This window comes from Dermacentor albipictus, chromosome 1 (genome assembly GCF_038994185.2).
Source record: "Dermacentor albipictus isolate Rhodes 1998 colony chromosome 1, USDA_Dalb.pri_finalv2, whole genome shotgun sequence".
NCBI lineage: Eukaryota > Metazoa > Arthropoda > Arachnida > Ixodida > Ixodidae > Dermacentor > Dermacentor albipictus.
In genome coordinates, this window is record NC_091821.1 from 212,796,440 (window position 1) to 212,821,291 (window position 24,852).

Sequence of the window (24,852 nt, forward strand, 5' to 3'; positions counted from 1 at the left end):
GTGCGAATGCTGAGGACACTTCTCTTGAGCAGTCATGTTAGACTGAGTCACTTCTCTCATGCAGTCATGTTGGACTGATACTCTTTTTCTCAAGCAGTCATGTTAGACTGAGTTAATTTCTGTAAATAAACCCCTTTTCCTCGTTCTCGATGAGAAGCAGTTCTTCACTTCATCAACGATCTCAGCGTAAATAAGTTGGACGACGGCATGGGCCAGCTACCTCCGAATTCATGCTGTACTCCAATCTTGGCAAAGGACCACGGACGATGGGATTGAGCCCCCAATCCTGACAACTGGCTGACAGCGGTGAGATGGACTTTGCGACATGGTGCTGTATCTGCGGTGAGTGCTTGGTTTTTGCTTTGACTCTCTAGGCTTCATTTTGTGGTTGTTCTGTTTAGAACAGTAGGGAAGCTAGATTGTTGTGTGTTAGCTAGGTTGTGTTTTCCTAGCTAGATTTAGAGAGCAGAATCAAGGCAGTAAAGCAGCAGTCATGGAGTTAAGGACACTGCTGAGAGACGAGTTGTTGATTGTTGGTGAGGAACTGGGCCTAGATGTACGCAAGGAAATGCTCAAATCGGAATTATTGGAGCTAATTTCCAATCAGGCCAGTGAGGAAGATATTGAAATGGAAATGGAACTTCTCAAAAAGAGAGAGAAACGGGAAAGAGAAAGAGAAGAACGGGACAGAGAAAAGCGAGAGAGAGAGGAACGCGATAAAGATCGCGAGTTTCAGTTAAGGAAAATGCAACTTGAACTTGAAAGCAAACGTTTGGAGTTGCCTCAAGGAAGTGAAGGCGCTCTGGGTCGATCAAGTGAGGCAGAATCGTACCGCATGGACAGGCTATTAAAGCCATTTGAGGTCGGGACCGACATAGGCTTGTTCCTAAGCAATTTTGAAAGGACTTGCGAGAAGATGAACTTCGGCCCGAGTACATGGCCACAGCGGTTGCTGTCTATGTTGCCGTGTGAGGCGGCGGAAGTAATCGCCAGACTGAGTGTGCAGGATGCATATGATTATGCAAAAGTTAAGGCTAGTCTCCTGAAGAAATACCGCCTTTCAGCCGAAGCTTTTCGGCAAAGGATTAGGAGCACAGGCAAGAAAGATAGCGAGGGCTATCCGGAGTTTGCATATAGCTTAAAGGCCAACCTAGTCGAGTGGCTTAAAAGCGCGGAAGCGTACGACAGCAGAGACATGATCATTGAATGCATGTGTCTAGAGCAGTTTTACAAAACCATCCCCCAAGCTGTGAAACTGTGGGTGCAAGACAGAGGTAATGTAAACACTGTGGAAAGGGCGGCTGAATTAGCCGAAGAGTACGCAACCCGTAGAAAGTTGAACGCCGAGGAGGGAAACTGGGACGGTCGAAATGGACCGCGGAAACCATTTCCGTTCAAAAAGGGTGCGCAAACTAGACGATCCGAGCCTGTAGACATGGCGGAAAAGCCCGCAGAAAAGAGCGAGGAGAAACTTAACGGAGAAACCGCACAAAAAGAACAGAAAAGAAAATTCGAATCTGTTAGACCAATTCGCTGTTACAAATGCCACAAACTGGGACATATAGCTGTAAACTGCGAGAAGTCTAGCGTAGTTTTTTCCTACGTGGAGGAAAAAGATGAGAATATGGAACTTTTAAGTCCATATCTCCACGACCTGCAAGTTAATGGAAAACCATGCCGAGTGCTAAGAGACAGTGCCGCCACGCTGGACATTGTCCATCCGTCTTACGTGATGGTAGATGACTTCACCGGAGAAGTAGCATGGATAAAACAGGTTGTAGAAGAACACAGCGTGTGTCTGCCCATGGCCAAAGTCAAAATCAGTGGACCATTCGGGGAGCTAGAGACTGAGGCTGCAGTTTCCAAATTTTTGTCACTACAGTATCCCTACATCTTTTCGAATCGTTCGAATCAGTTACTGCGTGACAGAGGGCTCAAACTGGGAGAGGGCATAGTACAGGCATTGACCCGAGGCCAAGCTCGTAAGATCGCGGCGCTTTCGGCTGAAAATGCTCAAGCTCCTCCAGCTGAAGCAGAAAAGGGGATAGCTTCAATACCCGAATCCGAGCTAGGCCCGAGGGACAAAAGAACAGTTGAGGAGAGCCTGCCAGTTGACCAGCTCAATGAGAGCGTAGCACTAGAGTGTCAGAGTTCTAGCCTGCAGGAAGAGCAAGCAGACGCGCTCACAAGCGAGACAGGGTCGTTATTATCACCGGCCTCAAAGAACTTTGATCAACTCTTACGCGTGGATAGAGAGTCACTGGCAGCTGAGCAAAAGAATGATGAGAGCTTAGCTAAATTACGTGACACAGCTAAAGAGGGCATTGCTAGGCGCAACGTAACGATACATGAGAGAGGAGGATTGTTGTATCGGCATTACAGAGATCGAAAGGGTAGGATTTTAGATCAGTTAGTCATACCTACTAAGTATAGGGAGGACCTTTTGAGTCTTTGTCATGGAAATGGGTGGTCCGGCCACCTAGGCATAAACAAATCAAGGGAAATATTGCTTATGGAATACTACTGGCCTGGCTGTTTCAAAGATGTAGAAAACTTTGTAAGATCATGCGACGCCTGCCAGCGTTCTGGTAAACCAGGAGAGACATGGAAAGCTCCACTGAAGGTAGTCCCCTTAATAACAGAGCCTTTCAGACGACTTGTAATAGACACGGTAGGGCCTCTTCCAAAAACAAAATCAGGCTACAGGTACTTGTTTACCATGCTGTGTCCGGCTACCAAGTTTCCAGAAGCAATCCCTTTGAAAGAGCTCAGCTCCACCGAAGTAGTAGACGCGCTTTTGACAGTGTTTGCACGAGTTGGGTTTCCAGCCGAAATTCAGGCAGATCAAGGGTCAGTATTCACGAGCGCACTGACTTCCACATTCTTGCAAAAGTGCGGGGTAATGTTAATACACAGTTCTGTCTATCACCCTCAGTCAAACAGTGTAGAGAGGTGGCATTCGGTGCTTAAGCGAGTTTTGCGTGCGCTCTGTTACGAGCACAAGGAAGACTGGGAGAACTGTCTGCCGGCAACTTTGTTTGCTTTGTGAACGGTTCCACATGAGGCGACAGGGTTCTCACCAGCAGAACTAGTGTATGGGAGGACACTCCGGTCTCCACTGAGAATGTTAAGAGAGATGTGGGAGGAAAGAGGGGAGAGTCCAACCGTGGTTGAATACGTGCTAAATTTACTGGAGCGGCTAAGCGCAACCCAAGAACTACTCGGAAAGAACATGGCACTAGCTCAAAAGAACGCCAAATTCTATTATGACAAGAATGCGAGGCTTCGTACGTTTAACGCCGGAGACCAGGTAATGATCCTCAAACCTTCAAGAAAGAACAAGCTTGAAGTTCACTGGGACGGGCCCGTTAAAGTGTTGCACAAACTTTCAGATACTAACTATGCTTTGAGAATGCCCGGTCGCAGGAAGGAAGTGAGGATATATCACTGTAATTTGATGAAGCCGTATGTAGAGCGGAGCGGAGTCGTTAACTATACCGTCAAAGAGCCGGATGGCACTAGTACCAAGTTTGACGAATATAGGGCGACCTCCAACTCTGAAATCGGCCTAGAAGAAGTAGTAGAACACTCGGTAAGCTCGCACGCTCTAAAACCCGAGCAGCTAGATGAGCTAAAAGGGGTGTTGGGGAATATCTCGACAGATTCAGCGATCGGCCGGGTAGAACCGAACTGATAACGCATGAAATTGAGCTGACCTCTGCCGAACCAGTAAGATCAAAACCTTACAGGGTGTCTCCAAGACAGAGAGAGATTATGGAGGCAGAGATACAGCGCATGCTAGAGTTGGGAGTTATTGAGCCCGCTGAGAGTGACTACACGTCACCGCTAATACTCGTAGAAACCCCTAACAAGGACCCTCGTCCGTGTGTTGACTACAGGAAGTTAAATGCGATCACTAGGGATCAGCTGTACCCGATACCCAACATTGAGGAACGAATTGAAAGAGTTAGCGCTGCTAAATACATTTCAACTATAGATCTCGTGCGGGGGTACTGGCAAGTTCCCCTTTCAGAAAGTGCCAGCCGCTATGCCGCATTCATCTCGCCTGTAGGCACTTTTCGCCCTCTCGCACTCAGCTTCGGGCTGAAGAACGCGCCGTTTAGCTTCTCTAAGTTAATGGATATTGTCCTAAAGGACTTGCAGGAGTTCGCCTTACCTTATCTTGATGATGTGGCCATTTTTTCCGACAGCTGGGAACAACACGTATCGCACCTCAAACAGGTGTTCTCACGGTTGAGGGAAGCCGGCTTAACGATGAAAGCGGAAAAGTGTAGGTTTGGTTGTTCGCAGGGTACTTATCTGGGCCATGTTGTCGGTCAGGGCATGAGACGGCCGGCTGAGCTGAAAATAGCGACGATTGGAGATTTTTCTCAGCCGCGCACGAAAACGGACCTTCGTTCATTTTTGGGACTTGTGGGGTACTATCAACGGTACATTCCGAATTACTCGCAATTGGCAAGTCCATTAACAGACGCCCTCCGAAAGGGAGCACCGAGTAACGTACACTGGGATAAGGACAAAGAGAACGCTTTCCAAAGTTTGAAAACGCTATTGGTTTCTCGCCCTGTGCTTCGCGCGCCAGACTACACAAAGGAATTCATAGTTCAATGCGACGCAAGCGACAGAGGTATGGGCGTGGTACTTAGTCAAGTCGGCGACGATAACGAGGAGCATCCTATCCTCTACGCCAGCCGTAAACTAAATGTAAGAGAGGAAGCCTACAGCGCTTCAGAGAAGGAATGCGCTTGTTTGGTTTGGGCCGCCCAGAAGTTGTCGTGTTACTTGTACGGAGCGAAGTTCATCTTCGAGACCGACCACTGTCCTCTGACGTGGCTCAATCAAATGTCACACAAAAACGGCCGCTTGCTCCGATGGAGCCTCACTCTCCAAGAGTACAACTTCTCCGTTAGATATAAGAAGGGAAAATTGCATAGCAATGCGGATGGTTTGAGCAGGCTATTTTGAATTCTGCGTTTGAGGGTCCCGCCTAAATTTTGGGGTTACTAGTGTTAGCTTTTCTTTAGGCGAAGAAAATCCCCTCTCATTCAGCAGAATTCCCTCCATTAATTGCTGAATTTGTCAGCAGGAATTTGCTTCAGAAATTGGCATAGTGAAATGTAGCATTTTTTTTTTGTTTCTGCACTTATGTTGTTGTTGTTTTTTTTTGAAGCCTAGCGAGTCTAAAGTGAGAGCCAATGCGCGTCATCTCGGCGCAGAGCCGTGTTGTGGGATTCATTTTGCAGTTGCCTGTCCTTGTTGGATGTTTTGGGGCGGTGACATCAATGCACAAGTGGTCGCTGCGAGCCAAGACATCAATCCCCCCCTGACCAGCAGCCGTTCTCTTCCTGCCTAGCGGTTGTCAGCGCTAGACAGTCGAGACTTTCCGGGCCCTGGAGGCGCTGTCAAGAATGGCGAGCTGTGAAAGAAGATTGCCATACAGTTACGACAGGGCGACACGACGCGCACCTCTCCCTCTCCGTCGCTGCAGCTAGGAGGCGTTCAAAGAAGCGGCCTTTGCGCTGGAATCCGCCGCCTTACTCCAGCCCCTTCGACATTGTAACGGAACTAGTTCGGTGTGTGAACAATGATTCCGGAGTTCCCCAACGCGGAGCTGATTTGACACGCATGGACAAGCTGCCGTGGGGACGACGTATTTTGGAGCGTCTCACGCTTCGGCCTAGCACGGAACAACGAGCGACCCTCGATCGGCGCCGATAGTTTCCCGGAACGGCACCCCGCGCGGTTGCCTCTGTGTACAGAGCGCGGTTGCCTTTGTGTACGTAAACTGGTCTGCAGAGCAGCGGCGAGTTGGTGATGAGTAAACGAACAGTCGCCGCGTCGTAGGACCGGCGCATCGAGTGTATAAAAACTGTGGTTGTGCGAATGCTGAGGACACTTCTCTTGAGCAGTCATGTTAGACTGAGTCACTTCTCTCATGCAGTCATGTTGGACTGATACTCTTTTTCTCAAGCAGTCATGTTAGACTGAGTTAATTTCTGTAAATAAACCCCTTTTCCTCGTTCTCGATGAGAAGCAGTTCTTCACTTCATCAACGATCTCAGCGTAAATAAGTTGGACGACGGCATGGGCCAGCTACCTCCGAATTCATGCTGTACTCCAATCTTGGCAAAGGACCACGGACGATGGGATTGAGCCCCCAATCCTGACAGCGGACTGTCGGCGCACTTGTAGCGACGTCACTACTTGGAGCAGAAAGCACGTGTGTTATTAAGACGATGGAGGCTCTATTATTCCGCTCCACCGCAACGGTACAGGAAACATTTCGTATACGGGCAGCTAAATATGCGATGTCCGCATCCAGCCCCTAAGTGACGGCTCAGAGTAATGAAAACTTACGGTACTTAGAATGGAAATCAGGTGAAAATATTGGGCAGATCCCACGCACACGTGGCAGTCGGCGTTAAGGCGCGCTGTGTGTGATGTTTGCGCAGTATTAAAGCAAAAATTATGCAAACGTGACGTTAATAATGAAAATGTTCTTTCACACTGGCGAGAATGCAGTAGATTATTTATGTAAATTTAACGCATCAGAGCGAATGTTTTGATGTAAGTGCGGCGTCCGTTCCAACGTGTACCGCCATTGCTTTATCTTGATGACACCCTGACAACCAGCCTTTCACAAATCTACGGGCATTTGATGCGAGACAGCGGCGCCGCGAAGGCAACGGACGACGAAATATCGCGTGTTCTGAACACAACCTACTGATGAAAAGGGACTGAAATGCCTCTAGAGGGAAACAATCGTACTTCATGGCCCTCTTAATGATGGCCTGTGGCAAAGTTGTAGTATTTATTTATTTATTTATTTATTTATTTATTTATTTATTTATTTATTTATTTATTTATTGTGTGTTTCTCTGTTACGCCCCGTGTATATGAAGAACATATTGCGTAAACCATAGCATCTCGTATTAAATACTATGGCGAGGGATCAGTTAAACACAACCATTGCGCCCCGATGGCAGCAACGTGATGGCTGCCACTCCGGTGACCTTAATCGTAAGTGAAAGTAACGGCAAAATTAAACAAATGTAGGACTTCAATTCTTCGCCGCAAACCGGTAAACGCCGGAAAGTGCCCGTAGATATTTATCTACGGATTCGGTAGAAACCGTAAATAATTCTCCTTAGTTTTCCTTCCACCCTTTCTGTGGTCTCTCCAATTCTCCCTCCCCTCCATGGCTGGGCTCGTCGCAGCGCCTTTGACAAGGAGCTGACATGGCATAGCTGTTCATGAGAAACGAAGCAGGTAGCACTACTTCCAGAGAAATGGCTCGTTTTTTTTTTTTCGTGGAAACTACATGCTTAAGTGAAACCTGTGGGTGTGTGCGCGCGTGCGTGCATGCGTTGGAATATTTAGAGAAGCAACGCACCAACCGTTGTGACGGCAGGTGCTTATTCGAAGCGCTCGCCCTGACCGAGGCGCATCGTCATAGGTCAATCATTATTTCTAAAGCCAAAAAACAGGATTAGCCCAGTCCGATGGAATGGTGCGGGATCTCACTGTCGTCTACCTACGCTACGCGTAAAACAGCCTCGCGGGGACAACGAGGTGCCGCCGCTCGTCGCAAGCCGGCGGCTGCAGCGTCGACCGGTCGCCCCGGGTCGTCGGAGCGAGAATGTTGCAGACGAGTTCCCGGCGCATTTCGAGCGGCGCGCCGACGGAAGTCGACGAAGCCCGCTCCCTCATTGGCTTCTGTCAAATTTCGCTCGTCGGCGCCGCTATGTTTTGATTCCGTTCGGGGCCGCCGCTGCCGTAGCCCTCCTCCGTCGGAAGCATTAGACGCTTGGCTGGCCGCTTCTCCTGCGAACATTTCCTGGCGCCGCCTGCGTTGGGCCCTACAGTTACCGTGAGCGTGTTTGCTTTCCCGGCGCGGGTGGGAAAAGAAAACTTTGTCGCTCGTCGGTTTAGTCGGGCGCAGATTGATGGCGCGCATTTCGCGGACTTATCGGCCGGAACTGGCAAGGACGTCGTCGAATAAAACGCGCAATGCTCGAAGCAGCGGCACAAAAAATATCCCAAGTGTAAACACCGACCGCCCGTTTCGCGCTCTGAGGAGGGGACAAAGAGTGCGAGGCGGGGGAAGGAGAGAGATTGAAGCCATCAATTTAACTTTTGTGATCATCACTCCGACGTAAGCCTTCTCGAATGTTGGCTCTACGGAGCCAATTCCGGAGACACAGCGGAACGCTGGTTAAACACACACACGCACACACACACACACACACACACACACACACACACACACACACACACACACACACACACACACACACACACATATATATATATATATATATATATATATATATATATATATATATATATATATATATATATATATATATATATATCGCCCGAGAGAAAAGTGATGCCTTGGACGCGATTGGAAACGTCTTTTTCGTTTCTGCCATCGACCGACCGCTTAGCCTTCAGTAGCGTATGAAACCAGGATGTAGCAACACGCGACAATTTTTCGTTTGCCTGTTTTGCCATCTATAGTTACCGGCGTCGTCATGGCCGGACGTGTTATTTCATCATATCAAATAGAAACATGGAGCTACATGTATGCGTTGTGCTGCTTTTTTGTGTGTGTGCAGTTCTTCAATTAAAATAAATTATCGTGTTTTACGTGCCAAAGCAACCGTCTGATTATGAGGCACGCCGTAGTGCGGGACTACGAAACTTTTTGGATCAGCAGACGTCTTTCAACGCTAACCTAAATCTAAGCATCCACGAGCATTTTTGCGTTTCACCTCCGTCGAAATGCGGCCGCCGCATCAGGAATCGAACCTGCGCCCTCGAGCTCAGCAGCGCAACACCATACAGCCACTAAACTACCGTATAGCTGCACTCGCTCGCGTTCCGGTATATATATATATATATATATATATATATATATATATATATATATATATATATATATATATATATATATATATGTATTGTTACACACGAGGTGTTTAATGCAGAACCAGATGGATCTGGTTGATAGGCGCGGTTGTTGAAGAGCGGTCTCGCGGCAGCTTGGCTAACGTCGTTCTCTTCTTTCTTCTGGTTGTCTGCGCGGCAGGCGTGGTTCATGACAGCTTGTGACAATATATAATGATTAGTCATGTTTTGAAGCGAAGCCTCCATTGCGAACACAACTGGACTTGCCTGACCGTGGCTACTGTCTGGGTGCCGCTGCTGTCTTGCGGAATAGCAGATCTCAAAAAAACAATGGCTGTGGCTTAGCTAAGGTTAAGCCTAGGCTGCGAACCATACCAGACTTTATTTTAACGCGACAGCGTTAAGGAGCTCGTGTCGCAGAAAAGCCGGTGTCGTCGGCGTTGGCTCAGGCGTGCGTCGCTTGCTCAGGCGCACATTTCATTGTAGCGCCGAACGCTGCGTTGCTCGACGCTCACCGCGTCCGATGCGGGGTGCGCAGTCGCTGCGCCGTAGCCCATTGTCTTACACCCCTTGGCGGGTCGACGGGAACGCTGTCGCGTTCTACTCTTGAAGGCGAAGCTTAAGCGTCCGCTTTGCAGCTGTTATGACGTCATATGGTAGCTACGCGGCCGTGCGCGGCGCAGCAAGTAAGAGCGTGGTTGTGCGGCTAGTATGCTTCGCATAAAAAAAGAAAATGAATCGCGTGACCGATGCTATAGGATTCAACCACCGCCCCTCAGTACAGCAGTCCGATGCTCAAGCCATAAGGCCACAATCAGTCGACCAAGAAAGTTTGCGGACCAAGAGATCTGACGAAAATCTGAATATCTCCGCAGCCTCAAAACGCAGCCTCAAAACGCAGCCTGGTATTCCCATTTACAGCCTTTACTGGTATATGTGAACAACATTGTGATGTACGGTTTTACTGGCTACTTTTAAAGGCTGCTCGTATATTTAGCATCTTCTGAGACCCCGTGCTCCGTAAACATTTTTGGTCGACTGTACCTGCATAATTTGTATACACAGCGGCCGAAACAGCCATAGCCACATCCACAAGTACAAAACAAATACATCACAGCACAATTTATTTATTTATTTATTTATTTATTTATTTATTTATTTATTTATTTATTTATTTGTGATATCCTCAAGGAACATAGTTGTACACTGCAGAGGGGAGGGGCGAGAGTACATTCCAAGAGTAAGAATACAGGATTAGTTCTAGGAATTCACAGTGCAGGGAACAAAAGAAATATGAAAAACTAGTAATTTGTTCATAACAACCAAGAAAGAGACTTCTATAATATAGAAATACAGAAAGAGTACACTTTACCAAGCAGAAAATGTTCACGAATAAGTACGTAATTATGCCATTAGCCATCACACATTTTTTTATGTTGATTAGTGCATTCTTAAAAAGAGTGGGGTCACTGATGCTGCTTACTAATGATGTAGATAGATTATTCCAGTCGATTGAAGTCCTAGGAAGGAATGATTGTGAGCACGCGATGGTGTTATAACGGGGTACGTTAACTTTATGTACGTGATCACGACGAGCCTAATAATAAGGCGCAGGGTAAATTATTGCAGTGAGCATCCCACGCCAACATACCCGCCGCCCGAATGCTACCCTACTTCGAGAAACCAATAACGCCCCTCCACGCTCCCCAGTTATCAAACCTTCCATACCACCCACCCTCTTCGCCGGGTCTCCACCCTAGTACGGCGTAGTATCCCTGTTATTGAACATGATCTCAATAGTCCTCATATCGTACATCTATTCCTCGAATTAATTCCCAATTGTAAACGGAAAGAATGCATCTTCCTTCTGAACATTTACAATAGCCCCAAGGACAAAGCAAGGTGTCGCTTCCTCACCCTCTTTAAGAAGGCTCTTCACGTAGCTGGAACGCACCCCCTACTCATCAGCGGCGATTTCAACCTCGCCCATACAGGCTAGGGCTACGTTCGCACGGAAGCTGCAGCTCGCAACCTCTGGCAAGATTACCACGACTTAGGCCCTACGCTCATCACGGATCCCTCCTTTCCCACACGCCTCGGCACCTCCACTACCCGGGACTCTACCCCCGACCTCACCTTCATCAAACATATCACCAATGCACACTGGACCAATACCCAGCAAGACCTGGGCAGCGATCATTATATCCTTGCTCTCTCTTTACCCCAACTCGCTGCCGCCCCTGCCCCCACTAAAGAATTCACCATTACCGACTGGGATGTTTTTCGTAAGATGCGCATAGGTTCTACCTCAGCAGAGAGCATTGCCGCCATTAACACCTGGATGCAAGCGCTACGCACTGATGTTCAAACGGCCACTCGGGTGGTAACTACAGATGCCTCAGTTGAACGCATGGATAGCCGCCTCGCCCATCTTCTGCATGCTAAGTCCTCCATCCTAGCTCGATGGAAGGGGCAGCGCCTAAACCGTCGCCTCAGAAGTAAGATCTCCAAACTCAACACAGCCATCGAGGAGCATTGTCCAACCCTCAGCCGGCAACAATGGACTGAGGTGTGCACGGCGGATGGACAACTTCATCGCCCCTACTCGTGGAAACTCCTCAAACACCTGCTTGATAATACCACCACCCGCACCACCCAACAGGATCGGCTGCAGAAGCTCTTTTATACGGAGACCCTTAAGCAAGGTCCACAACAGGTGCTTGACTACCTCTGCACCAGATATATCTCCAGGGGACAAGTCAGTCCACACAGCAGTTACATCGGTAATCCCAACCCTACACTAGACGCCGATTTCAGCGTATCTGAAATACATGCTGCTCTTCGCAAGCTGAACGGTCGTTCTGCTCCAGGCCCAGACGGGGTCACTAACAAAACCCTTCGCAATCTCGATGACGAGTCCGTGTCCCATCTGACTGACTACATCAACGATTGCTGGCGCAGTGGCGCCGTCCCAGCTGCCTGGAAGACTGCCAACGTTATCCTAATCCCAAAGCCTGGCAAACCATCTAGCCTCAATAACCTAAGGCCCATCTCCCTCACTTCATGCGTAGGCAAGGTGATGGAACACGCCTTCTTAGCACGCATCAACAGTCACCTCGAAGACAACTCTCTCTATCCCCACACTATCATTGGATTTCGCCCTCACCTTTCTATTCAAGACGCTATGTTGCAGCTCAAACATCAAGTGCTAAACGATCGTTCCCGTAACATGAAAGCCATCCTCGGACTCGACCTCAGTCAAGCCTTTGATAACATTTCCCATGCAGCTATCCTTGACCAGGTCTCCCGGCCACCTCCACCTGGGAGAGCCAGCCTGCAATTACATTCGTGACTTTCTCTCCAATCGCACGGCCACCCTCCCGGCCGGAGATTTACGATCAGACCATCTTCCTCTTGGCAGAAAAGGCACCCCGCAAGGTTCAGTTATCTCTCCCATACTCTTTAACTTAGTCATGATTGGCCTTGCCCAGCAACTACAACAAGTCGACAATATCAACCATATCATCTACGCCGACGACATCACCATCTGGTCGTACCGAGGCAGTGATTGTCAAGTGGAGTCAGCCCTCCAAACGGCGACTGACACGGTTGAAGCCTGTCTCCAAGGAAAGGGACTGCGCTGTTCGCCGGATAAATCGGAGCTTCTGCTCTACAAGCCCATTCAGCGGGGTGACCCTCCCAAACACGAATCTGATCTCCGACCCTGTGACGCCATCACCCTACGCCTTCAAGATGGCAGTCTTATGCCACACGTCCCTAGTATCCGGGTCCTCGGTCTAACCATCTCTACCAACGGCTCCAACGCCTTGACTGTCAACAAGATCTGTGCCCAATCCCAAAACACCCTACGACTTCTTAAACGTATCTCTAACCGACGAGGGGGACTCAAAGAAGAAAGTCCTCTCCGCCTCGTACAATCCTTTGTCATATGTCACATTACCTACGTTGCTACGTACCTCAACTGGTACCGGGCTGAGCATAAAAAGCTCGGCACCCTCATACGAGGGGTCTACAAGCAAGCACTTGGCCTCCCGCATTGCACCAGCACTGAACTCTTCAACCAACTGGGAGTTCACAGCAACCTTTCTGAGTTCACTGAAGCTCAACAACGCTCTCAACTTGAACGGCTCACCCTTACCGAAACGGGACGCGCTTTATTCTATCCACGCTTGGCTTCACCTATCATCAGCAACAGGGCCCCAAACAACCGATACCGATCGACATCCGTAGCTGAATCTACATAGACCTTATCCCTACAAACATGCACCCTGAATATAACAGGGCCCGGCGCCAAGCTCGGGCCGGAGCTATCATAAAAGCCCTTGCTCACGTACCTGGCGTAACATTTGTTGACGTAGCCCAATATTCCCATAGCACACGATTTGTGGCCTTCGCCACACGCGATGGAGTCCTACACCACGCCTCCAGCGTCACTACTCCCACTGCCGAGACGGCTAAAGAAGTGGCCATCACGCTGGCCACTCTAGATCCCACCTGTCACACGATCGTGTGACTCTTGCTCAGCCGTCATTAACTTCAGCAAAGGCCGTATTTCTCCCCAAGCTCTTCGCATCCTCTGTCAGGCACCACACTCTAAAGACAGCATAATCTCCCTAACATGGATCCCGGCCCATGCGGGCCCTGTCCACCCACACCTCCCCAATCTCAACGAGGTCACCCACTCCGCGCCGGAGTCGCTGCAGATGAGTTGGACACCAAGGACAATCTGACAAGTTATAACGATGTCGTTAAGGCCTTTTACCTCAGTCGCCGAACCTTTCCCCCGCCTCACCCCAAGTTCAGCTGGGCGCAGGCTACTGCCCTGCATCTGCTACAAACAAACCACGACTCTCTCGTCGAGGTTTCATGAGGCTCTGCAGAGCTCCGCCCTCGACGACCAAACCTGGGCGACTGAGCACGCCCGTGAGGCGGCGGCGAGGCAAGCCCTCGACGTCCCTTCATGGGAGGCTTAGGCCCGGTCATCATAAAGTGCTGGTTGTACAATAAACGTTTATTCCTCCTCGTCCTCCCACTGAAAGGGAGGACAAAGGGTACACTTCATCAACAGTGGATACCAGTCCGGTGGAAAATCTATGGGATCATAAAATATTTCACTTGTGAAATGATTTGAATGAAATGTGACTGCGAAATCTGTATTCCGATCTAACATGCGAGTTTTCCATAATATTTGCAACCCCATAAGTAGCAGCATGTCAAACGGCGCATCTTCATATTTAGGTGGTATAAGATATCATATTATATAAAGATTTACATCACGATCATTTCGAAAAGTCACGTGGCACGTATTCGTATAGGAACCGAACGACAGCTACTTCTTTGATATGATCACCGCGTGTTGATTGAGAGAGCCTGTATATAAGTAGTATATGTATGGTTAGAAATGATGATTACTTATAAACTGTGCATAGTGTGCTTCTTTGTCTATGTACCTGTGTTTGGGGCACGTACTCTCACAAATTGTATTTGCTTTGTAACCTTGTTTAGTTTTGTTACTATATTTTCTGGATGTAAATTCTAACTTCACCATTGTTGCCGATCCTAAGGCATAGTGCTTACTAACAAATGTATGTACCCTCTCCTGCTTGGACCGATATGGTCTGCAGTATTTTGTAAATAAATAAATAAATAAATAAATAAATGATGATTTACGTACTATGGCGCACTTACCCACAACGGGGGATTGGCCAAGGAGCGAGTGATACATTTAAAATAAATAAGAATAAATGGAGAAGTACGAGCCACCATAAGAGTTGTAACGTTGCCTAACGTGAGTGCGGAAGAGCACATGGGTGCGGTGACGCAGGAGACGCCGGGAGGAAATGAGCAAATTTATAGCATTTCATTAACCGATTCGCCTCACATAGATTCCAAAGTGCGAGTTGGAATTGCATAATTTTCACTAAAATGGCGATGTCGCGGGGGATAGACTGGCATAGTTAGTTGTTCTTTTTTATTATCTTGCTTTTATGGCAGAAAGCTACATGTCTGACGGTGAACGTATTTATGCTCCATGCATTTGAATTATATGAAACAATGCTATGATTTTAGAACGATGATTTTTGATCGTTAGACTGTGAGCCCGCTAATTGTTCTCACTTTTTATTCATGTCTTACAGGCACCAAAAACCCGGAGCCAACCTGCCACCACTCCGCCGCAAATCTTCTTGTGAAGGTGAGAGATATCCACTTGAAGAAGGCTTTATAGCTGCGAACGATTTCCCACTGTGGCGCCGGCTCCGGACTTTGTGTTAGAACATTTGGAAAGCACATTCAAATGCTTCTTTTGAAATGAGCTTTCCAAAAAATTAAATGAGCCTTCATGAGCGGCGGCCTTTCTTTATTCATTGCGCTTTATTGCCAGTGTAACTGAAGGGGGTAGGGGTGCTTCTTTTTCCGCAATTCCAATTACAGAAATCAAGGGTGGGGCGAATGACGGTGTGGATACACTAAATCAAGGCGTTAAAAAAGCCGCAGTCCCGCCTGAAAGGCGAAGCATTGATAGCGATAACAAAGTGTTAGACAACTACGCGAAATACGGTTCGCAGTATTATCGGCCGGGTAAACTGTAGTAAACATTCGCTTACTAATTAAATTAATAAGCGCAGTGTTACACGCGCACAGCTAACCATGAACAAATCACACTTAATGAGCACTAACACACTCTGGGACAATGCTAGCGTGGTGAAGAGCGCAAGCAGAGGGTAATGAACGCTTCGTGCTACCTCCAACACGTCTCCGAAACTTGAAATTGCGCTACCTCCGGGTACTAGGCGCGTGGGAAGACAGCGCACATGACATACCTCCAAGCCCGGGCGCGAGGGCCGCGTATGCGCTTGGCTACGCCGACCGCTATGAGCAGCCACGGCCGGGCTAGAGGAGGTATCCTCATCTGCCCCCCCCCCCCCTCCCCCCCAGCGCACTTGATCACGTGGCCTCTAAGATTGGGCGCGCGGAAAGACGGCGCGCATCAAGTCACGATCGTTCTCCGCTTACTCTTGCACGCTTTCCCTCGCAACCACAGCGAAAATTCACTTGGAGTGCCCCTATAAGAGCTAGCGCAATAAAAACAAGCACGCCTACTCTGTTTCTGGCTTAGCTGTGCTATAAGCTAAAATATGTTAAAGATGTAATACCTAAGAATCACAGGGTTATTAATATAAACTTCCTGTTCCTGAACTGAGTGCTTGTTTAAGCTTCTATACAGGTTCCCGTTTTGTTTATAATAAATAAGAGAAAACTATTTTCTAAGACCTAGTGGGACCTTCAACTACGCCGCATTGTACTTGTTCCTTCGGCATGCAACAAACACAAAGCATAAATCATAAATACTAACCTGGGACCTAACAAAAATAAGGTAAAAAATACATATACAAATAAATACATATAGAAGAAGACAGGGAAAGAAAAGGTACACACTCAAACAAACATTGTTTCTACCTAGACTATTCATTTACCCTTATAGAAAGTTCGCGTAGTTTATTTTACGCCGAGAAATGACTTGGCTGCTTGAAAATTGCGGCTGAAGGGATAGCACAATTATTCGCAATTTTATATCGTCTTGATAAAATTTTGATTAAACTAGTAGGCTCATCTTTGATCTTTATACTTGAAACAGCTCGAAATATTGGCGGAAAGGACTAGAGGACAGTATATGTCTGTCTTGTAGTTCTCTGTCTGTTCTCTAAGACAGTCGAGGATTGTCATTTCTTCCGCCGTTTTTTTCCGCCAGCTAATTCAAGTAGAAAAATCAAATAGTCCGCGACAGGCGGAATTCCTTACGTTCGAAGCTTGCGGTACGCCGTCAATCTCAGAGATTATATTGAGACGCGAGCTGCTGCTCGCAAAAGCGGCAGCTCGTCCCACCTTTTCTATTAACAGCTGAGGGTGCCTTGAGGAGAGAACATCAGTGGAGTCTATCGGAAGATCCAATAAAACGAAGACAGCTGCATTTTATTTCATGTTCAAATGTAACATATATTTAACTCTTTAATTACCGATCAGTTAACTACATCTTAGCATTTAAAAACGGGACATGTTACATCACGGGAGCTGTACCCTATTTTCACGATGACAGTGTCAGTCCTTTAGTACTTCTGTACGTCACTGCCTCGCTTACAGAAGCTCTGTCCTTGAAATAAAAACGTTGCTTCGGGCGCCTTAGAGGCTCTAGTCTATACCATTTCACTGTCATTTAATATTTGCCTGTAGTGTTTAGGCAATTCCCACTACCCCATTATATTATGCACACAACACAGGCCTCGCCATTGAAGTCGTAATAGAAGTACGTAATGAACTCGCCGAGTTTACTGCAGCAGCGAGTGATTCTTACTCAAAACAGTAAGCGTTTCTTGCTTTCTCTTTCCACTGGCAGAAAGCAAGCTCACGCAGCCGCCACTAGCAGGCTTAGCGTTTTCCCATGAACGACATCGGGCGAGAGCGACTGGGCCTGTTCGTAAATGACAGCCGCAGGAGTATACTTGTGTGTGCCCGAAACGCTGATCGCCGCGTAAAGTTTTGCAGCAGGCTTTCAATGGATGCCGCCTGTTCAACCAGAAGTGAAACGTTTGGACAGCATGTCTTTCCGGAATTAGGCAGGCCTCACTAATCGCTCTTTAATGGCCCACGGCTGTGCCAGATGCTAGCGACGCGAGGAACAGCGCGTGCTCTATGCCGCAGTGCGAGCTCTTCGCAGCGCGCAGCACGCGCCGATGGCGGCAGCCCCGGGTCGGCCGTGCCTCGGCGCCAGTCCCGCCAAGAAAATTTGTAGCGCTATACCCGCATTGGGCACTCGTTCTAGACGCTGATGTTTTATCCGCGCGCGCGCCCCGTTCGGCGCCGCGCATCGGTTTTCGGCGCAGCGCCATGGCGGGCCCCCGTTCTTGGCGCTAAGCATCGGCTGGCGCGACGCAAGGGGCAATTATTTACCCTCCGAAAAACGACCTGTCTCCAGACGGCGGTGGGCCCACCAATCATTCTGCCCCACCAGACTTCAGCGTAACCGCGGCGGCGGCGCGATAAGCGTGATAACGCGTCGAGCCACCCATCAGTCGGGCGCTGCCGGTGGGCGCCATACAGCGGGGCAAATTGAGCCGGCCGCAGCGCGCTCTGCCATTGTTGTCGCGCCTCCGACGCCGTGTCCATGGTCGTGCAAAGGGGTTGGCCGCCGCCATGAGAAAAAAAGAAGGAAAAAAAAGAAAAAGAAAAGGCGAGCCAACACTGAGGCCCGGCGCGCCTCCAAGGAGCCCGCAGCAAGGCGCGTAATTGTTTTCCAGGCGTCAAACACTTTCTTCAGCCCTTAATGCCCACCGTTATCAATAAAGAATGCGCGTTGACCCTTTTATCCTCTTTTTCCCTTTCTGTTTTTGGTGAGTCGGCCGTTTTCTAGCTTCCTATCTCTTTGCCTGGCCAAGACGTTGTTCTTTTATCCTGACACGAGAGTAAACCGCGAATATAGCTGCCCCAGCAGGGCAGCGGGTGACATCGTGTCGGATGAGATCGCGTTTTTCTTAAAGGATCAGCCATGCTGACGCATACATCTATCGTTTAATATGTAATGGCGTGTAGGGAAGCTATACCTTCACCAGTGAATAGCTCGCATTGTATGGTCAGTCCGTATGCATATGCACCTCACTATAACGATCGAGTTCGGTGCCTATAGCTGGACACACTTTTCCAGCCCGCGTAGGGAATCAATACAGTACATCTCGATTTCAACGTAAAGATTTCGATTAATCTTTTTTTTTTTGGCTGGATCTAGTGGATGGCTGGCACAGCTGAATGGTTGAAATCAACTGTACTCAATGCTGAGATAACGCTCCGTACATCACGAACCTTTTAGAGCAATCTCCATGCATTACAAACGTTTCTCTAGCCCGTAAAGTTCAGTCGTGAAATAGTGTTCCTGCGGCGATTTGTTAGGTCGTTTACCTATGGCAGCTGAATCCAAACATTAAGTTTCAAACGAAAATCGCTTTGGGGCAGTATGGTGTCTTACGACGCCCGTTAATGGTTCTTCAAAACTCAGCATGGCCATCATCGCAATACCGTAAACTCCCGTTAATTCGACCCTTGCGGGACCGTAATATTTGCTCGAATTATCCGAAAGGCCGAGTTAACAAACGGTGGCAAAATGAACGACATTATTATTTTTGTTACTTGAAGTAGTCTTTTGTCGTCAAGATACTATTTCAAGTAGTCATTACACTATCTATTAACTACACACGTCGTCGTCGGTCAGTGGCCCACAGACCTCAGCACTGTCGTCGGCGCTGGGAAAATCCTTAAAGAAGACAGTGCCCGAGGCACAGCACAAGTCGCCATCATCACGGCTGGACAGGTTATTACGGTCCACGTCGTCGCCTAAGAAAGTAGAAGCGCTGTCGGCTGAATTCCTTTTGTTTTCAAGCTTTTCGTAACTGCTGCGCGCATGAGGGTATGCCAGTGCAGGTCGAATTAACCGTAAAAGCATACTGTCAGGTTCGAGCTCAACGATTTATTCTTTCGTAAAAACGTATGATTTCCCGCCAGGGCTTTCCCGTGCGTTTGAGTTAAGCGAACAGTCGAACGAACCTATGTCGAAATAGCGGAAGTCGACTGCACTAGACGACGACTACTACTGCTATTACTACTACTAACAATGACTAAGGACTACTACTACTACTACTACTACTACTACTACTACTACTACTACTACTACTACTACTACTACTATACTACTACTACTACTAATAATAATAATACTTTATTAACCCTGACGAAGACCCCTTGTTGGATATTACGTAATAGGGGACCAAGTACGTCAGTAAAACACAATGGTGACCTTTAAAACCGAAAATTAAACAACAACAAAGGCGATCTTAGCAAGAAGAAGAAGAATAAAACAGAAAAAAAGAAGTAAAGTTTGTCAGACGTGTGTCATTATTATTATTGTTGTTTGTTTTGAACACATATACACAGTTTACAGGAAAGGGGAAGGGACGAGCAGGCTGGCAACTGCCACCGGAAGGGGCACAACGCCTGCCTACTGTTCTAAAGGGAGGTGACAGCAACACAGAAATGGAAGATAGGAAGGAGGGGAGGAAAGAGGAAAGGAAGAGCAACAGGACAAATATAAAGACTAAAGTAGAACACAGTACACTACATGTTTCAAGTGGGCAAATGAAAAGAACACACCGCAACTCCTAAATTTCACAAAGAAGAAATGCAAGACGTTGTCATAAAGCACAGTGACAACGCAGCAGTTGTAGATTACGGGTTAAAATGACACGGCAATAAGTGTTCCAATATTGTCAGATCAATCTAGTTAACGCACTCCGGAAAATTACACCCTCGAGGGTGGATTGAATGATGAAACACCTGTTTTGCGTCATCACTTTTACTCAAATTTTTCAAAATGGGTGCATTCGTTGGTAGAACAACCTTGGAGCAACCTTTTATTTATTTCAAGGTGCTTAAAGGCTGTTTCGTGCGAAACGTACACATTGCAGAATTTAAGGGTGCTCGGGCACTTCAACATTTCAAGCAAGTGAAAAGCCACAAGTGTATATATTTCCCAGCCGTTTGTGTCAAGTTATTGTTCGACCCGCCGTGGTTGCTCAGTGGCTATGGTGTTAGGCTGCTGAGCACAAGGTCGCGGGATCGAATCCCGGCCACGGCGGCCGCATTTCGATGGGGGCGAAATGCGAAAACGCCCGTGTACTTAGATTTAGGTGCACGTTAAAGAACCCCTGGTGGTCGAAATTTCCGGAGTCCTCCACTACGGCGTGCCTCATAATCAGAAAGTGGTTTTGGCACGTAAAACCCCATCATTTTTTTAAAGTTAATGTTCGAGCATGTGACATAGTCACAGCAGGCTATGAATGTCAATCTCTGTCGGCGTCTCGATAGGCGCCCCCTGTTATGAAGTGTAAAGACGTAGCTTTTTCTTTTATCGCCTACCGTGCCTTTCGCTTTTTCTACTGGCGTCGCTTAAGTTGCTTAGGCTCGGTGTTGTTTTATAGATCAGCTGCCAATCGTCAGCGACTCATGGCGTGTCACCCCATCACAGTTCTTCAGATGCACGTTCTTCTGGTGTAGCATGGGGGCTGCAGTGCACTATTCGGCGCAGTAAGTATTGCGCTGTTTTGTGCAGTGTCGGTTGAAATAATTGAATTCTGTGGAGGCATGCTGTAGTGGAGGACTCCGGATTGCTTTTGACCACCAGGGGACCTTTGGTGTGCTCCCAATGCACAGGACACGGGTGTTCTTGCATTTCACCCCTATCAAAATGCGGCCGCTTGGCCGGTGATCCCACGACCTCGTGTTTAGCAGCGCAACACCATAGCCGCTCAGCCACTGCGGCGGGTGGTTGAAATAAACATTGGCAGGTGAATACGGAACAGTCTACTACAAATAAGAGCAGAACAGTTTTTTTGTGGAGCTGGTACACTGGTGATTTGGAGTAGCATTCATAAATGCCTACTCATTCCTCATCGTAGTTTCGAATGTTAAGTTCACTGGTGCAAAGAGACGATTGCACACCTTGTGCGCGTTCGTCCCCTTTTCAGCGCATAAAGAAAATCGCTCTCCTCCACGCTCGACATGCTTGACATGCATGTCTTTACGGAAAACATAATTCTTGAACCCTGGTCTTAGCCGACGTCTGCCCGGGTTGCTTCAAAAGGACCACTGTATTTCTGCAAAAAAAAAGAAAGAAAGAAAGCTTGAATTAGGAATTAAGAAATGCTGCGCGGTTCTTAATTCAAGTTGTTTAACCAACAATCATAAATTCTGACGTCATCTATTTTTTAAAAACATCGGGCCAAGTCTCGGTCAAAAGCATCGACTGGCAGTCGTTGTCAGTCGCACTCCGCGTTTTTGTGCGTCAAATTACTTTCATTCCTCTCCTTCCTTCTTCAAGCTTTCTCGTCACCATGACAGACGCAACAGTGTCTATAGATTAACTGAGCGCGTGAGCGTCCGATTTTAGCTGCTTTCGAAGCTTTGAGCGAAAAACAAATAATGTAAGAACTGTGATATCTTAGTTTGATATTTAGGCAGCATTAAGTCCTTAGTATTACCCAACTTTGACGTGACCGATGCACTACAGAATTATCCTTTATTTATTACGCTGAAAATTCTGTAATAAAGGCCGAGCTGTTATAGTTAGGCACTATTAGATGTGATGAGAGGTCGCGACGCAGAGAGCGCAACTGGGACTAAATGACCGACTAAACTGTCTGAAAAAATCCCGCGACTCCCATCGTACTGTCGAGCCAGACTAATTTGCATGGAGCCTTACAGAGCCAAGTATGTTTTCTATTCCAAGTGTCTTTACACAATAAGAGAAAAGTATCTTTAGAAATGCAGGGGGGTTAACTAGAGATAGTGCTGGTTGGTTACCATGCTTATGAGGAATGGGGTAAGTGGATAAAAAAGAGATAGAATGTGGAAGGAGGACATAAGAAAGAGAAACGCAAACAAAGTCAATCGCGTGCACTATACAGCGGTAGCAAGCGGTATTCTTAGCGTCTGTCATGTAGGCCTGTCGAGTTCTGGAAGCTGAGCGCGAATGTAGCTTTTATTATACAGATTTTTGATGGTGCGCTAGTTATGTTACTTATGGTAAGCCTAGGTGCCAGGCTGAGTTGCAAGAATAGCATAAAAATGTCGTAACAAACGTCGCTGTGCCAGCCACTTGAATCGATCATATACTACCGCCAAATTTATGGCACATTCCCCAAAGCGGGTTGAGGCATATCACCTGCGGACCAACCAACAAAGCAATTAGGCGTAAGTGGCTCTTGCACACGAGTCATCTCTCCATCACACACGCCAGGCATACTTTACGTCGTCTAATATTTCATTCCTGTATTGCATAGCGCTGTAACGAGTGGCGCTATAAGCTGCGAATGTATTTACGCCTATCTAAACTAATTCAGCGTATGTGTTCGTGCACTAACGTTTTTATCCTCAGCCTGGCTCAACCTCGTTACTAGAAGGGAAGCTTGGGCGAGTTGGTGGTAATTCATGTTTTGGAAAGTAACAGTGCTAACGGACAAGGGCTTGGGCAAAGAAGAACACGACACTGACGCTCACTCACAACTGAAGTTTACTTCTAGGGACATCACATTTATAAACACGGGCCGACAGAGCAACAACTATAGCGACTGTACATGCGCAGCAGGAGCCATCCTGGTGACGTGTCGAACGACGTGAAATAAACGTGGTTATGACGTGCTGGTTTAAGTTGTGAGTCAGCGCCAATGTCGTGTTCTTTGTTTAGTCCTTGTCGGTTTAGCGCTGTTACTTTCCAAAACCTGAATTAGCCTCGTTAATCACCCTGTGTTTCTTTTAACTAATTCTCTCTTTCTCTCTCTAAATCACCACAAAAAATTTATTCATATTGCTGTAAGTTCACTATGTCCATGCCACATTGACGCTCAGCAATGGGAAGCGGCGTCGCTTTGCATGCGCGCTCCGCATGGTCATTTTATACCCCTTATTGGTGAAAGTTGACTGCGACATTACCGTCCGCAATGCATATTGCTGTCCACCCGCCGTGGTTGCTCAGTGGCTATGGTGTTGGGCTGCTGAGCACGAGGTCGCGGGATCGAATCCCGGCCACGGCGGCCGCATTTCGATGGGGGCGAAATGCGAAAACACCCGTGTGCTTAGATTTAGGTGCACGTTAAAGAACCCCAGGTGGTCAAAATTTCCGGAGTCCTCCACTACGGCGTGCCTCATAATCAGAAAGTGGTTTTGGCACGTAAAACCCCAAATATTATTATTATATTGCTGTCCTCTTAATTCGCATATTCCTGTGTTTCCATACATCTACATGCGAACCATTTGTGCATATATGTGCTCAGAGGACAGTAAACCGGTGTCTCGCCTGATAGATCGAGCTTTCCGCTTCCTTACTTCCCTTCTCCCTTTATTCCGCCAGTTTACGTTTATAGGACCACGTCGGCGTCTCTTGTGTGCTCTCTTCACTGAAGGTCTTCTCGTTGCTCGCTTTACTTATTTGTATGTTGTTGTTTTTTGTTTTGCAATTTGGAGAGCAGCTGCCGCACTGTATGATGGCTAAGTCAATTTGTTATTAAAGTAATAAGAAAAAAGCGGGAACAATATGGTTGTGAACATGATCGCGTGAAAAATGCTTACATTGGCAACCTTTCTGGCAATGAACATTGCCTATATTTTCGTATTTATGATCTTAGCCTGCTTACATAGCCCACAATCTTAATCAACTTCTCATTTTACGTGCATTCTTCTCCAACGATCCTTCTCTTTATTTATTTACGTAGCGTCGTATGCTTAAAACTTGGTATTTCAAGAGCATCTTATACCGTTGTTATCTCCGACAGAAGTACGCTACGCAAACCTGCTCCGCGTTTCGCTTAGTTTGCTCCTCTATAGTCGCTGCTTCTTAGCCGTCCTTTTTGGCGCGTGTTTGTTTATTTTGTTTTTACTGATCTCTGGTGGGTAGTACAGTGGTTAGAACGGGGCGTTTTATGCATGAAAGAAACTTGGTCTTCTCCAAGTTTTCATTGGCTCTATGGCCCCGCCTGTACTTACATGCCGAGAAGCCCCAGACCCTTTCCACAGCCATCGATACCCTGGGCCAGCTGTTCTTGACAGCAGGTGGCGGTAAAAGTAAAAGCAGTAAAAGCGAGACCTGGCCTGCGCTTATGAGGACGTAAGTTTGGTTCGAAGGCTTTGCCGAAAGACAGCTTTGTCGGTTGGCGAAATATTCTTGCCTAATCTACAGGGTACAGAAGAAAAACAGGCGTTTTCCATCTCACGCAGCAGTGTCTCATAATTTTCTTCTTTCAGCAACTTTCTGCAAACGTTGAGGCACTTTACCGTGGGGGCTGTCTGCAGACAGAGCTTTCA

General features: G+C 47.5%; 1 protein-coding gene across 10 annotated transcripts in view; it reads left to right on the forward strand.

The window, feature by feature from the left end:
* LOC135915994 (protein O-mannosyl-transferase Tmtc3-like) overlaps nt 1-24,852 on the forward strand; it is a 953,411-nt gene that overhangs the window by 691,193 nt on the left and 237,366 nt on the right. For all 10 annotated transcript variants that reach the window (XM_065449184.2, XM_065449185.2, XM_070530822.1 and 7 more), the window contains one exon: nt 15,093-15,148. In XM_065449184.2, coding sequence (XP_065305256.1) covers nt 15,093-15,148 — 56 coding nt within the window. The remainder of the gene's footprint in view (nt 1-15,092; nt 15,149-24,852) is intronic.